Below are 16,836 nucleotides of genomic sequence, written 5' to 3' on the forward strand. Positions count from 1 at the left end.
ACGTGCTTTGAAGGAAAAACTACTTTGGTTTTGGTATCGTAGGTCTTTTTCTGTTACTGTCATTCGTTAAGTGGGGAATTGAGACACAACATTCATGTCTATATCAGAACCAGGAATTAAGCATGGGACTGTCAAATTGGATGGTCTCACAGTGCAAGTACTTAATATCACAGGTAACACTGCTAGTATGTAGTCCCCATAAAATAATGCATGACTGATTTCCTTCTTTAAACATTCAACTAGTGTTCTAACGTATATAAGCGGTAAGGAACTACACATTTAACATATAAGAAAACTCATAATACCATTCTTCTAAAAGTTACAATTAAAACCTATCCTAGCAAATGAAAATTTTATATGTCTTTACTATGTCTTTCATCTTTTCTGGCAGATGACATTTGATCCTTCCATATTCTTCAACATTTTGCTGCCACCCCATTATATTTCATGCTGGTTATAGTTTAAAGAAGGTATGTGCCTCTTTCTTATATTACAAAAATGGCTGAATGTGATTGCTGCTTTGTAGATCCAACAGGCCAGAAACATAGAAAAGATTCACTTCATATTGCATGGCAAGAACTTGGCAAAAACGGAGGAAAATGCAAGATGCGTGGTCCTCAGTCTGCTCTGTGTCTGTGTCTGTGTCTGTGTCTGTGTCTGTGTCTGTGTCTGTGTCTGTGCAAAGATTTGATTTTGCAGTTTGTAACTCTTGGGCATTGCTGTTTTCAGAAGAGGCCACTTTGAATCTAGTAACACTGCAAATAGGCAGGCAGCCCACCTGTGTTTTATATACTGCATGATCAGGACTTTAGTTTTGCTTCAGGGAGGAGGTTATGATACAGTTTTCAACAGATACTTTCAGTGTGAACTTCTGTTAATGACCCTGAGGCATTTGGCTAGATATATAAAAAGAGGGAATTTTAGTGGCACTCCAAGAGGCAAAAAGTGAATGAAATCTTATCTTCCAAAATGACTTCTGTAGCCTATATTGTTTCATTAATATCTGAGTTATGGGTTGTAACAAGAAAAAGAATGGATGGACTGGCAGTTCTGGATGCAGTGTTTCTACTTGGTTTGCATGTTCTTTTACTGACTGTATTACAAAGGACTTTTTTTTTTTTTTTTTAATTTTCCTCCTCAGAGACATTTCTTTCGTAACTTAGGATCAATTTTAACCTATGCCTTTTTGGGAACTGCCATCTCCTGCATTGTCATAGGGTAAGTGAATGTCTTCTGCTATTATTGCTGAAATCATTATTAGTGCTCTGTATTTTTTCAATTTAAAACTAAACTGTAGAAGAATTGCTGGCTTTTGCATGGTCATATAAATCACAACCTGTGTAATAGATCAAGTAATTACTTTATCAGGAAATGCAGAGATTGAAAAAGACGAAACTCTCAGGCAATAAGAATTGTCTAGGACACTCAGGAAATTATGTCCTGCATTCCTGGTCTGTGACTGATACAAAGTATGACCCTACTTTCTACAACTGTAGCCTTAACCATCTCTCCTAAGAAAAGGAACCATTCTATCCTTTGAAATTCCATGCTTCTAACCAGAATTCCTTTTATTGGACACCAAATCTATAACCAAAGAGGAAGAACTTTAAATCTCACAAGGGAAGGGGAAAAGAGGGGGGTCAAATACATAGTGGCATAAATGTAAAATCCTGGAGTCATTTCTAAGGCCAAGTAAAACCTTTTAGTTGAAGGTCATGCTAAACACCTCACTATGAAATTATAAGCAAATTTAGCTATATGATATATATACATATGGTATGACTATACTGCTGATGTGACTGAACACATTTATGCATGACTAAACAATTTCTGCAGAAAAAGATGAAGGGAGAATAGAAGAGGGGGTGGAAAATGTTGTTCCATTTCCATTCTTCCTAAGTGAAAATTTTCTAATTTTGTTAAAATTTGCCTGATTGGCAAGTCAGAAATGGATTAGTTATTTCCAGGCTGGCACAATGTGGAATTTTTTGTTTGTTGCATTAGCTCAATCAAAGTAACGTAAACCATTTAAAAATCCTTTCCCCATCTTTATTTGCACTAATACCTACCTCAATAAGACCCCAGCTATTAAAGTTGCTTCTTTCTTGCCCAAGAAAGGTGTAACCCGCCTAAGTTTCAATAATAAGTTCAGCAAAAATCTTCATTCTGCTAACAATTTGAGCCAAATGCTGACTTATTACTGAGTGAACAGTGGTTCTGGATCTCATTAGGACTCTTCCTGTGCTTCCTCTGACTTGTTGTAGCTATTGAAAACTCATGTAAAAACAATTTCTAATAGCTCTGTTGGACTGCAGAAAAGTAGTAGGGCTGTCCAGCCCAATGATGCCGTTTAAACATGTATTTGCTTTCTGAGCTCTGACGTGTTTATTGGCATTGGTAAATGGAAAATGCACAGCAGCTTCAATAAGCTTGTTAAAAGAAATATAATACATTGAGTTTATCCTAAATTCCAAATGTCAGCATTCCTGTACCCATGTTATTTTATGTAAAACAGAGTAAATGCAGATGGAATCTAATTACACCAAGTTCCTACTAGTTTTAGCAATTCAGAGTTCAAGCCCATAGTCAGGAAACCCTAAGGTAAAGAAGTAAACACTGAGTAGCACTGAGCCTTGTACTGTGCTCCTTACAAAGCCACAGCTCCACTGAATCATTGCAGCAAAGGCACATAATATATTCAGAATAAGGCATATTAGAATGTGAAACATGTTTGCCTACCATAACAGATCAGGATAAGAATGAGGCAATGAGCTCATGAAGAAGAAAGAAAGATAATACAAAAGCTTTACTGAAGGAACTATAAATAAGTCCCTAAAAGAAAAACTTTTCCCCAGAGAGAAGGGATGAAGAACTATAGTTCTTGTACAAAAGAAAGGACAGAATCCTGAGGTACTTCTAGACTGCATTGTTGTAGATAAATATTTTGTGCATAGCTGTGAGTAAACATGTATTTACTTTTTATTACATATGCACAACAATATATATGTGCATCAATCCATATATAGGCTCTGACCTATAGGCTGCGTATCTGCAGCCTCTCATTGGGACTGGGCTCTTCCTGTCACAGCGAACTACAAAACACCCCATTGTGACCTCTTTCTGTGGTTTCTGCTGTAGTGACTGTACGGCTGATAAAGAAGGACCAGACCTCTCTTTGTAAACCAGGAATATCTTCAGCTTGGGAAATATCTTTAATAAAGAACAGGAACAGAAGTTGTAGGGTGGCAGACTCTATGAGTGCTAAAAAGTTGCCATGGAACACTCTGGCAAAGCGCTACAATGGTGCACATCTCCTCGTGGTAAATCTTTGCTTTTCTGTGAAAGTCTTCCAGCATCAAGAAAGAGGAACAGTGTAGAATTTGAGTGAAAAGGCAACCAAATAAACACTTTCTCCCACATTTATTTCAAAACTGTTTATGAAGAAGCAGGGAAAAGGCTTAACTGCTGCTTCAGCAAGAAATGGTGTTCTCTTTCCTTAATTTTATTTTTGATAAACTCTGTTATTTGATTGGATGTATCTTCCTGAATTGATGATATTTTCACATGGTAGATAATGGTAGATATTTTCTATTTGATGCTGGAAGAGTGACCAAGAAATTGGAAAAAAAATGATTCTATGATAACAACCCATCAGAGCGACATATGTCAAGTGTCAGGGGAGTACAAAGATTTGCATTTTTACCTCTTGAAATCACCTTGACTTCTTAGATCAGCATTCCTAGTTGCAGCCAGGGCCAAGCTGTCTGTGCATAGGAGCATGGACTTCATAAAGCTGGCCTTATCGGTGATTTTTGGTTCTGCTTCACTTGGTTCTCTCATATTGCAAAGCCAAAACCACCATTTTAGATACTCAGAATCCAGTATGTTTGCAGTCATTTACTCATTTTCCCAGCCTGTGTAGTAGGCTTGGCAAAGGACACATTTTTCTGGAATTTTAAAGCCCTGTGAGTGTGCAACTCAAATAGCAAAACCATTTTCAGACAACTTAGGCCAAGTTTGAAATGCCTTCATGGCTGCAGTGAAAATTTTGCTTGAATAAAGCTCAATAAAATAAATAAATAAATAAATAAATAAATCGTGGTTAAATCAGAGAAAAAGAAAAAAAAAAAAAAAAAAAAGAGTAGTTGTGCTTTCAAGACAATGAAACCATGAAATACAAAGAACAGATAATATCAATGCTTGGACAAGGCAGTCCAAAGATCATCACTGTTGCTTAGTCAAAGCAAAGTTTGTAAAAGCATAGCAGTTCACACCAGAAAAAGTCTGATGCCTTTTTGATTTCTCCTTCCTATTTAATTTCACTTAGTCATTTTTAAAAAGTGTGCAGTTCAGTTAGAAAATTTATGGCTAGCTTTAACTTGGTAGCAGAAAATCACAAGCCCTGTAAGATGACACAAGCTAAATGTGGACAATTACTTTTTTTCCATGAACTCCATTCCTCTTTATGATTCAACTTTTTCATTCTGGCATTCTTGCAAAAAGCACCCTTTTGTATGCTAGTCCATTATAGCCGTCTCCTGTTCAAAGCTCATTTCAGTTTTATATCATTCTGTCTTAGCAGTTTGATATTATCTTGTATAAAATTTATTTATTCCAAAGATGAAATCATTAGACAATAATTTAGAAATTATCTATTTTAAAAAAAAAAAGAATCCATCCCTCTTCGTGCAGCACTATTTGAAAAATGTAGGTACCCTGAAAAATCTGACAGATGCATGCAACTTCCTCTAAATTTCATGGCAAAGAGGAAGGACACACCACACTTTAACCTATAATGCAATAATAGCTCAAGGTAAGTATTTTCTCTACTGTATTTTAATTGGGTATAAAACTTGAAGTATCCACGTCCACATTAATGAGGTAAAAACTGGAGATACCATAGCTGATGAAACACTTGGATTGGAAGATAGCAGTTACCCTTTGTAGTTTTCTTCCCTATGTAGTCTGTAGCCTTCTCTTCCTCTGTTTCTTTCCCCTTTGCTTCATGCTCTTCCTATCCTTTCTCGTTCTGCTCTCTATGATACTCACAGTCTTCTGTCAAAATACTCTGCCTTTTGCACCTTTGTTCTACTTTTGCTGTCTCAATACTTCTTTACTGTCTTTTTATCTCGATACTTCCCTGGCAATCATTCATATTTTGCTAATGGGCACTGGGTGCAATTGGCAATATAATACCTTGCAGATGATGGGAACATCTGGCACAAAATCTAGCAGCTTAACCACAAAACAGTGTAAGCATACAAAGCTGAGGTCTCTGACAAGGGGAGAGAGCTAGACAGAAAATAATACTATGCCTTTACAGCCTTTATTGCTCACAGTGCTTTAAAATAGAAGGAAAAAAAAAAAAAAAGGCATGTGTTTTCATTTCCTCCTCTAAAGTAAACTTACTTTATAACCTTCTCTCAACAATAAGTAGCTTGCTCTTCATAGTAATAGGAGACAGGACTATCTCTGTTGAAGTATTGATAAATTGACAGGTTAGCATATTTTCAGTAGGTACAGGTTCCATTTTTCATTAACAATTTTGGCAATGTATGCCCGAGGAGATCAGCATGCAACACTTATGTTTATTTAGCACTCACTGCATGACTCTAGAGATATGATTTTACTTTGCACTTACCATTTCCATAGATTGTTTGGGTAGTTTGGCAAATGAATAGTTGTTTAGCTAGGTTATGGGAATGTTGTATATTACTTTCTAACTGAAGCTTACTCTAATATACTAATGGGGTGTACTGATGAGAGACAGAGCTTAGAAACAACAAGCTTTACAACTTGGAAGCTGCGCTGTGCTTCAGCAGAGCAAAATGAAATGTTTCTTGGCTTGAATCTACTGTGGCTATTGTGAGTCTTCTGAATTTAGGAAATTGTTTCTGCAAGAAAAAATGGACCCACATTAAGTGTAATGGAAAATATCCCTCTGTTATGGAGCTCTCCATAACCTACAGCAACTACCTTTACAATGATTATCAGCCGTTATACCACATAAGCTCTTGCTTTCCCAGAGGATAATTTCTGTTTTAGTTCAGAACTACTTCATGTACAATGTTTTTTTCCTAATTTTATGATTATTTTTCTACCGCACATTTCTCCCAAATGATGTAATGAAAACAGGTCTAACTTTATTCCATACACTGCCTGTAAATAGCAAACACTTAACCTACTCACAGGCAAGAATAAAATCTTTATTTTTGGTAGAAACAGGAACTGGTGAGGGGGGAGTGTTCGAGTAGCATGGTTGCTGTAAAGATTAACTGAGAGAAAATGAGGGAAAACTATACCGATACCATTTGCCCTCCCCTGATAAAACCCTCTGAAACATGCTTCAGATGTCTGGCTTTTAATAATTTCCATTAACATTTTGAAACCAGATATTCAGCCTATGACTGGAAATAAAGACAAAACTATTAGTAGAAGACATTGATTTGAATGTAATACCTGTGTTGGTACCCTTTTGGGCCTCTAGGCATTCTCCAAAGAAAACCGAACCCTGAGCCCCAGCAGGAAAAGAATTGATGTGGTTTAGTTGTGAATGCATAACTCACTGCCCCATTGTGGGTAGCTCTGATTTTTCAGTCAGTATGAATCGAAAATAATTCTTCTGCTGCCTGTGTTTGCTGCAAACTGCAACTCACAGCTGCAGTTCGCAAGGGTAGTTCCTGCTTGTCACTTTGTTTAAAAATATTTTGTAAAATTCTGTTCTAGATTGTCCAAGGCAGTAAAAGGGAGAGACATTCTCTTAGACATACTTCTCAGAGCTCTAGCAGTTCTAAAAGTTATAAGTATTAACAATATATATTATATGTCAAAACAAACAACAACACAAAACAACACAACAATCTAATTTGTATGACTTGTCAACTTACGGATAAGAGCTCAGTTAAATTAAGATACTGATATAAATAGTGTTTCCCAGGCCACTAACACCCACAGAGCATGCTTAGAACATGCTTCTAAGAGTAGTTTGATGCATTCAAGTATGTGTTGCTACAAGTTCAGGTCGTAGTATTTGTAGCCATTTCACAACAAACATCTGACATTGTTTACTTGCAGCAGAGTTGATCATGCAGAAAACACGGTTCTTCTTCCATAAACAGATGTGGTGAACAGCAGGGTATAATTATTTGTGTCTTCTATGAGAACCCTCAGCATATCTAAGGATATCAAAAGATTTGCATTATCGGGAAACATTAAAGGTGTGTGCTGGGGAGACAAACAGAACCTGTAATACCAGAGGACTAAAACAAAATGATGTTTAATACCCAGTAGGCTCTCTAGGAAGCAAGCAAAAAATGTAAATAATGCACTCTTGAAAAATATGCAAATGGTATTTGTTGCAAAATAGGAAAAAAAAAAAAAAACACAACACTCAAGTCCAGATTTTTTCCCAAAGGAAAGCCCTACCGAGGGGCAGGAGCATGTTTGTTTGGTTTGTTTATTTTGGTGTTGTTTTAAAAAGCTTCTTTCCAACTGCCATGAAAGTAGACGCTTTTTACTGCAGGAATAGGTACTTCTGGTTAGATCTCCTAGTGTCCTTCCCTGGTCTAATGAATCCTTTAAGAATTGACACACAATGTGGTCCTCCAAATACCACCACCCCCTATTTCTCTAGCTTCAGACCACCCATGTGCCTCTGCAACCACCAGCTTCTTGGCTGCATCACACATTTGGAATAGCGTATGACTGAGGGAGAGATCTCTACTTCAGCCCACGCTATGCAATGCTTCAGGCCATACAAAACTGTATGGCTTTACTAAATAGTGAGACATGCTAATGCACCAAATACATTGCTTCCCTCTGAATCAAGATGGGCAATGACATGATCTCTATCACATACAAAGGAATTTTTGAACTGTTTACAAAGTACTTCGAGCTGCTTCAGGTGTGAACAGTGCAACAGAAAATTTAAAACAGAGGAAAATCCTATTCTCTAGTAGCACGGAGCATGAAATCTATAGTTTCTTCAAATTGGCCAGCTTACTGTCACAGAATCACAGAAGGGTTGATGTTGGAAGGGACCTCCAGGGATCATCTAGTCCAACCCCACTGCCAAGGAGGGTCACCTAGAGCATGTTACACGGGATCACATCTGTCAAACAGATAAAATTGCTGACCAACATTTGAAAACATATACGCAGTAACTCATTGATGTGCATGGACTGGAGCAGAAAAGATCTATTTCCTTAAAAGTTTTGTTATAAGCAAACTCAGAGGATTGCTTGTTCACCCACCAGATAGTCAGATTCTCCACATGAGACATCTGAGACACAGATAACGTTAAAATAATATAGAAGCCTTTCTTCAGCTTTTCAACAAACCATCTAAAGTGTTTCCCTAATCATTACTATTGCGTTAACACCTTCTGTCTGAGAACAAGCTCCACTATCTTTCATTCCATACTCCATACATTGACTACATTGATAAACTGCAGCAAGTTCAGTGGATAGCCACTGAGTTGGATGCGGGGTAGCGCATTTGTCCTGTAAGGAGAAACTTAATTGGGCCTTGTTCAGCCTCTGGAAGAGATGCTTTGGGGACAAGGGTGGGTGCTATCAAGAAGACCAAGCCAGGTTCTTCACAGCAGTGCATGACAGGAGGACAAAATGACTGAGGCACACTAAATAAAAGAGGCTCTGACTTGACACAAGCAAAAACATTTTTGCCATGAGAACAGTCAAGCATTTGACCAGGTCATCCAGAGAAGCTGTGTAATCTTCACCCTTGGAGATTTTCAAGAATGAACTGGCTAAAGCCCCGAGCACCTGATTTGATCTCACTGCTGATGCTGCTTGAGTAGAGCTAGAGATGTCCTGCAGTCCCTTCCAACCTGAGTTAGTCTGCAGTTCTATGATGCTATAAATAACATGTTACAGCAGAACATACTCTGTCTCCAGACTATTCCTTTCCACCTATTTTGTACTTCCATCTTTTCTACCATGTTTTCTTTTGATTCAGTCATCTTATTACCCATCGTCCATATTCAACAATTAGCTTCCCAGGCAGTTTTTCCTTCTTCTCACCTTCTTTAGAAATAGAGAGACTGCAATAAAAATATTTTACTGAAGAAAAACAGCTACGATTATATCACTTCCTGCTGCAGCAAGGACCTTTATGCATCATGGTGGCTCTTGAAATGCTAATTAGCCTCTGCCCATCACCAGCTAAACAGCTTATACAGAAAAATCATTCACTTTTTTATATAATGATTTGGACTCTTGCTTGCTTTTTTGTGCCTTCACCTCTTCTCAGCTAACTAACCTCTCTGTGAAGCTTAGCAGCAACAAAAACAGACATGTTAAACACCAGTCTTCACTCCTTTTCGGCATCTCCATTATTGGAAGCATTGGTTGCCTTTATCTGTTCTGTGGTATTTATGAGCATACTGCAAATTTAGAGTAGGATGATGTCCCTGATCAGGAAAAAAAAAAAAAAAAAAAAAAAAAAAAAAAGTGAAAGAGAGAAAGAAAAAGAAAAACACTTCATCTGTAAAGACTAATATTGAAACTCTACAATAAGAATGTGAGGTCATATACAGACTAGATACACTGACTAACCTACATACTGCACCACTGATACCTTCTTGTAGCCTATGCTGTACAAGAAGATTGCTGTTTCTCAGATTAAAAACACAAAACAGAATATTTTATAAAATTGCTCACCTTATTTTTTTCCTTCCAGCTGTCCTTACAACCCACTTCATTTATTTGAGTTGAGGAGAAGAAGGAGCATGTGTTCATGACATCTCTATGGACCATGAAATGAAATTTTTCATTTGTCATTAAATGAAATTTAGGAAAGCAGAAGAACCTATCTGATGTTGTTCAGTTTCTCTTGCAAACCGGGTCTGGATTATGCAGCTGCCCTCCGTTGATCATCAGAAATATGGGTACAGCTCATTGCCATTTCTTTCCCTTCAAACAACTTTCTGAGTGAGGTTGTCTTTGCCACTCTTTTGTTGCAGAATCATAGAACAGTTTAGTGTGGAATTGACCTCTGAAGGTCTCTGACCCAGTCCCCTGATGAAAACAATGCAAACTACAAAGCCAGAACAAGTTATTTTGAGCCTTGTCTGATCACACTGAATGCCTCCAATATCCACCTCTGAGGAATGCCATTAGTAACAGAGTGTGAGCTGGATTTCAAACCAGTGTTCATTACTATTTGCGACCAGCAGGTGAGTGGGTTTTCCCACCCACCATGTCCTTCCATGATGAAGGACTTGATTCAAACAGCTTTCAGTAATCTTCCTATTAATGCTATCTATCTGGTACATACATAAATCCACAATTTTGCCTTATATTTTATAATTATATAGAATCCAGAAAGCATAACATTACCTCTTACATGTCTGCTAAATAGCCTTTCTCATTCCAAAGATCATAAATACCTTTTAAGTATGGATTGATTTTTAGAAAGCAGAATACTGCCCTCACTTAGATGTGGAAAAATGCACTTGCTGACAGGTTACTCTGCCTTGTAAGGCCCTACCTGAAGTACTGCATTCAGGTTTGGAGCCTCCAGCACAAGAAAGATGTAGGCCTGGAGCATGTCCAGAGGCAAACTGCAAAGATGGTCAGAGGGCTGAAACACCTCTCCTATGAAGAAAGGCTGAGAGAGCTGGAGATGTTCAGCCTGGAGGAGAAGGCTCTGGGAAGACCTCATAGAGGCCTTCCAATACTTAGAGAGGTCTTATAAAAAGGATAGAGAAGGACTCTTTACTCAGGTAGATAATGATAGGACAGGGATAATGGTCTTAATCTAGAAGAGGATAGATTTATTTGACATTAGGAAAGAAATCCTTCACTGTAAGGATAGGGAAGCACTGGAACAGGTTCCTCAGAGAAGTTGTAGATGTGTCGAGGTCACAGGTTCGAGGTGTTTGAGGCCAGGCTGGATGGGGTCTTGGTCAACCTGATCCCTGGTTGGCATCCCTGCCTATGGCAGGGGAGTTGGAGTTAGATGATCTTTAAGGTCTCTTCCAACCCATGCCACCCTATGATTCTATGATTAAGGGATGGGACTGTTTCACCCTGTGCCAGTGGCCAGAGCTGAGAGACAACTCTGAAGGCCAGCACCCTGTTCTACTCTATGGTATGCCATTTTGGTCTACCACTGTGGGTATCTGAGAAACCCTTTTTGCCATCACCATTCAGATGACTCAAAAACAGAATCACAGAATGACAGAATTTCTAGGTTGGAAGAGACCTCAAGATCATAGAGTCCAACCTCTACCTAACACTAACAATCCCCACTAAAACCATATCCCTAAGCTCTACATCTCAACGTCTTTTAAAGACTCCCAGGGATGATGACTCCACCACTTCCCTGGGCAGCCTGTTCCAATGCCTAACAACCCTTTTGGTACAGAAGTTCTTCCTAACATCTAACCTAAAACTCCCCTGGCGCAAACTTTAGCCCCATTCCCCCTCGTCCTGTCACCAGGCAGGTGGGAGAACAGACCAACCCCCACCTCACTACAGACTCCTTTAAGGTATCTGTAGAGAGCAATAATGGTCACCCCTGAGCCTCCTCTTCTCCAGGCTGAACAAGCCCAGCTCCCTCAGCCGCTCCTCGTAGGACTTGTTCTCCAGGCCCCTCACCAGCTTTGTCACCCTTACTCTGGACCCGCTCAAGCACCTCGATGTCCTTCTTGTAGCAAGGGGCCCAAAACTGAACACAGTACTCGAGGTGGCGGCCTCACCAGAGCCGAGTACAGGGGGACGATCACCTCCCTAGCCCTGCTGGTCACACTGTTTCTGATACAAGCCACGATGCCGTTGGCCTTCTTGGCCACCTGAGCACACTGCTGGCTCATATTCAGCCGACTATCCACCATCACTCCCAGGTCCTTCTCTGCCTGGCAGCTCTCCAAACACTCATCTCCCAGCCTGTAGCTCTGCTTGGGGTTATTGCGCCCCAGGTGGAGGACCCGGCACTTGGCCTTGTTAAACTTCATGCAGTTGACCTCAGCCCATCGGTGCAGCCTATCCAGATCCTCCTGCAGAGCTTTCCTACCCTCAAGCAGATTGACACACGCTCATAGCTTGGTGTCATCTGCAAACTTACTGAGGGTGCACTCAATGCCCTCGTCCAGATCATCGATGAAGATATTAAAGAGGACCGGCCCCAGCACCGAGCCCTGGGGGACGCCACTAGTGACTGGCCTCCAACTGGACTTGGCTCCATTCACCATGACTCTTTGGGCCCGGCTATCCAGCCAGTTTTTAACCCAACGAAGCGTGCGCCACTCCAAGCCAAGAGCAGCCAGTTTCTTGAGGAGAATGCTGTGGGAGACAGTGTCAAAAGCCTTGCTGAAGTCAAGGTAGACCACATCCACAGCCTTTCCCTCATCCACCCAGCGCGTCACTCTGTCATAGAAGGAGATCAGGTTCGTCAGGCATGACCGGCCTTTCATAAAGCCATGCTGACTGGGCCTGATCGCCTGCTTCCCCTGCAAGTGCTGCATGATGACTCTCAGGAGGATCTGCTCCATGAGCTTTCCTGGCACTGAGGTCAAGCTGACAGGCCTGTAGTTTCCCGGGTCTGCCCTCCGGCCCTTCTTGTAGATGGGCGTCACGTTTGCTAGCCGCCAGTCGATTGGGACCTCCCCCGATAGCCAGGACTGCTGATAAATGATGGATAGTGGCTTGGCCAGCTCCTCTGCCAGTTCCCTCAGTACCCTTGGGTGGATCCCATCCGGCCCCATCGACTTGTGCACATCTAAGTGCCGTAGCAGGTCACCAACCAGTTCTTCATGGATAATGAGGGCCACATCCTGCTCCCCATCCCCTTCCACCAGCTCAGGGTTCTGGATATCCAGAGAACATCCGGTATTGCCGCTAAAGACTGAGGCAAAGAAGGCATTGAGCACCTCCGCCTTTTCCTCATCTCTTGTAACTAAGTTTCCCCCGCATCCAGTAAAGGGTGGAGATTCTCCTTAGTCCTACTTTCTGTGTTGATGTATTTATAGAAACGTTTTTTGTTATCTTTAGTGGCAGTAGCCGATTGAGCTCCAGATGAGCTTTGGCCTTCCTAATTTTGTCCCTGCACAGCCTCGCTACTTCTTTAAAGTCCTCCTTAGTGGCCTGCCCACTTTTCCAAAGCTTATAAAACCTCTTTTTCCTCCTAAGATCAAGCCACAATTCTCTGTTGAGCCAGGCCGGTCTTCTTCCCCGCCAGCTCGTCTTTGGGCACGTGGGGACAGACCGTTCCTGCGCCATTAAGACTTCCCTCTTGAAGAGCGCCCAGCCTTCCTGGATCCCTCTGCCCTTCAGACCACCTCCCAAGGGACTCCACCAACTAGTGTCCTGAGCAGCTCAAAGTCAGCCCTCCGAAAGTCCAATACAGCGGTTTTACTGGTCCCCTTCCTGGCCTCGCAAGAATAGAGAATTCCACCATTTCGTGGTCACTCTGCCCGAGACAGCTCCCGACGATCACGTCCTCCACCAGTCCTTCTCTGTTTGTGAAGAGAAGGTCTAGCGGGGCACCTCCCCTGGTAGGCTCACTAACCAGCTGCGTCAGGAAGCTATCTTCCACGCTCTCCAGAAACCTCCTAGACTGCTTTCTCAGGGCTGTGTTGTGCTTCCAGGATATGTCAGGGAAGTTGAAGTCCCCCACGAGTACAAGAGCTGATGATTTTGCAACCTCTGTCAGCTGCCTGTAGAATTCCTCATCCGTCTCCTCATCCTGGTTCGGCGGTCTATAGCAGACCCCGACCAGGATACTAGCCTTGTTGTCCCTGCCGATCCTAACCCAAAGGGACTCGACCTTGTCATTCCCAACCTCGAGTTCTACAACCTCGAAAGACACTCTAATATAGAGAGCCACACCACCACCCCTTCTATGCTGCCTGTCCTTCTATAGAGCTTATAGCCAGGCATTGCAGCACTCCAGTCATGAGAGTGGTCCCACCACGTCTCCGTGATGGCAACCAAGTCGTAGCCTGCCTGCCGCACGATGGCTTTCCAGCTCCTCCTGTTTGTTACCCATGCTGCGTGCATTGGTGTAGATGCACTTCAGCTGGGCCATTGCCTTATCCTCCGGCCTGCCATTGTTCCCCCTGGCACAGCTCCAACAATCCTAGCCTCAGCCCCATCACCCTTCCTACCTAGTTAAAGCCCTCTCAATGAGCCCTGCCAGCTCCTGGCCCAGGATCCTTTTTCCCCTAAAAGATAGGGACCCGTCTGCGGCCATCAGGCCAGGTGCTGAGTAAAGTGCCCCATGATCAAAAAACCCAAGATTTCTGCCGTTGGCACCAGTCCCGGAGCCACGTGTTTAACAGGTGGGCTTTCCGTGTCCTCTCTGAACCCCTCCCTGCCACCATAGGGATGGACGAAAATACAACCTGCACTCCCGCTCCAACCACTAACCGACCCAGTCCCTCTAAAGTCCCTTTTGATAGCCTTGAGGCTTCTCTCTTCGATGTTATCACTGCCCGCCTGGACTATCAAAAGGGTGTATAGTCAGAGGGGCGTACCAGGTAGGAAGCTTCCTGCAACGTCCCTGACCCTGGCCCAGGGAGACAGCAGACTTCCCTACGGGTAGGGTCAGGCCGACAAATAGGGCCCCTGTTCCCCTAAGAATCGAGTCACCAACAACAATAACCCTCCTGTCTTTCTTGGTGGAGGCAGTCCTGAGGCGCGGAGTTGACCTCCTCGCCCCAGGCATCCCTCCTGGGAACATTTGCTACCTCTTCCTCCACACACGGCCTCTCAATCTCTAGGGCCTCAAAACCTGTTGTGTAAGGGCACCTGGGAAGGTGGGGCCGGAAGGGGAGGGCATCGCCTGCGATGTCAAGCAGGGACCTGTTTCCATTCCTCCTCAGCTCCCAGATCCCCTCCCTCTGCCCGACAGGGACAGGGCGGGGGGTCCGCCCCCATTTGAGGAGTCTCACCTCGGCACCTCCCCTTGAGGCCCTGCAGGGAGTTACTCCAGAAGTCTATCTCCCGCTCACACTCCCTGATGGCCCTCAACCTCTCCACCTCTCCTTGAGCTCCGCCACCATGCGGACCAGGGTCATCCACCTGCTCGCACCTCACGCACGCAGTTCTCTGCCTCCCGCCGATGGCAGCAGCAGGCTCAGACACTCCTTGCATCCGGTGACCTGAACTGCGGCATTTTTTAACGGGTAGTCGGTCTGCGTGTGTACCGACTTTCTGGAGAGCGCGCCGTGCCTGGTGGCGACCATTATCACCTAGTTACGGCTGTTGTTAACGAGGTGTTGTTTGTGTGTAGGGGGAGCGCTCTGCCCTTCCTGCGCGCCCTGTCTGCGCGCCCTGCCTGCGCGAACTGCCGCGCCACTCCCTTCTGACGCGCCACGCCCTGTTTGCCGCACCTCCTGGTCGCTCGCCGCTCCCTAGGGGGTTTTTCATAAACCCATGCTGACTGGGCCTGATCGCCTGCTTGCCCTGCAAGTGCTGCGTGATGACTCTCAAGATAATCTGCTCCATGAGCTTCCCTGGCACGGAGGTCAAACTGACAGGCCTGTAGTTTCCCGGGTCTGCCCTCCAGCCCTTCCTTGTAGATGGGCGTCACGTTTGCTAGCCGCCAGTCAAAAAAAACTTCAGTACAATGGAAGAGAGAAGAGCCATGGTGAGGCCAGCATCAAAGAGCACTGCCAGAGCCCTGAGGGCTGACAATGTAAGTGGGTTACTACACAATCTAGTTTCCTGTCCAAATCATAATCCCATTTTGACATTGGTTCGAAACAGACTTCTAACATAGCCAGAAAGCTTTTTGCGTTTGATCCTAAATTAGTCATTCAGTGCTAGTGCCTTACTTATGGTTGTAATAATATCCTGAATAATCCTGTTTTGCTGTTGAGCTGAGTCAATACATGTAACACACAGCACGTTTGCTTGAACAGTTTGTAAGCTCCTTTCCCTGTAAAGAAACAGCCCATCAGCATTTCTTTCCACCACAACGAGAGGCAATGAGAGAAGCAGCGAATACAAGTATTTCGTTTAGCACCCGGTACTGCAGCGAGAAAAATTTAACACAATGCATTCGCGTATGGGCCTGGTCCATGGAGAACCCTTGCTCAGCAGCACCGAGGCCTAACGCCTCTCTCACGGCCGGCCAGGTTGACGTTGCCGGAGGCAGCCAGCAGGTGGCGGCCGCGCTCTGCCTGAGCCCCCAGCCCCAGGGGTCCGGGAGGCCGCGGTGAGGAGGTTATTTGGAGGCTGCTTAAATCCACAGCTCCGGCAGCCTTCCTCGTCGCGGTTGTTCGGTTTTGCGCGAGTGTGAGGGCGGTGGGAAGGCTCAGAAAGTCATAAGGCCTGGGCTGCACTGCTCTGTGCACGGCATCCTTGCCCAGGCTGTGAAGTAAAGCAAGGTTTTGCTGAATTTCAGAGGCTAGAGAAATGCCAGGCCAATCCAAAGGCAAATTTTGAGTTGATTTTGGATGATTAATGAAAAGGGAAAAGAAAAAGCATTTCATTTCATTCTACCTCAAATAAAACTTCACTACCACCACCCCCCACCCCACCACCACTGTTCTTTATTTAGATCTCTTTGATAGGCTAGTAGTGGGGAAACCTATCCACATTGTGGGGCCTGATATGTTGGCATCCAGATTCAGGATAACCAGAGCAAGGCAACGCTCCAATTCCGAGTCAGCAAGAGTGACTGCCAGAGCCTTCGTTTGTGGTATGGTGGGAACAGTTTGCAAAGCTTGTGAGGGCTGGGTCACACTGCTCTTCTCTCCAACTTGTAGTATTGGTTGTAAGGGAGATTAAGAATTGTCAAGGAAGCATCAGTCTTCACAGATTACTTCAAACACTGATCTATCCAAGAACTCTGAATAACACATTAAAT

General features: G+C 43.4%; 1 protein-coding gene across 1 annotated transcript in view; it reads left to right on the forward strand.

Moving 5' to 3' along the window:
- Positions 1–16,836, forward strand: part of SLC9A9 (solute carrier family 9 member A9) — a 217,796-nt gene that overhangs the window by 12,072 nt on the left and 188,888 nt on the right. The window contains 3 exon segments of the mRNA XM_032193572.1: positions 392–433; positions 435–470; positions 1,142–1,218. Coding sequence (XP_032049463.1) covers positions 392–433; positions 435–470; positions 1,142–1,218 — 155 coding nt within the window.

This window comes from Aythya fuligula, chromosome 9, assembly GCF_009819795.1.
Source record: "Aythya fuligula isolate bAytFul2 chromosome 9, bAytFul2.pri, whole genome shotgun sequence".
NCBI lineage: Eukaryota > Metazoa > Chordata > Aves > Anseriformes > Anatidae > Aythya > Aythya fuligula.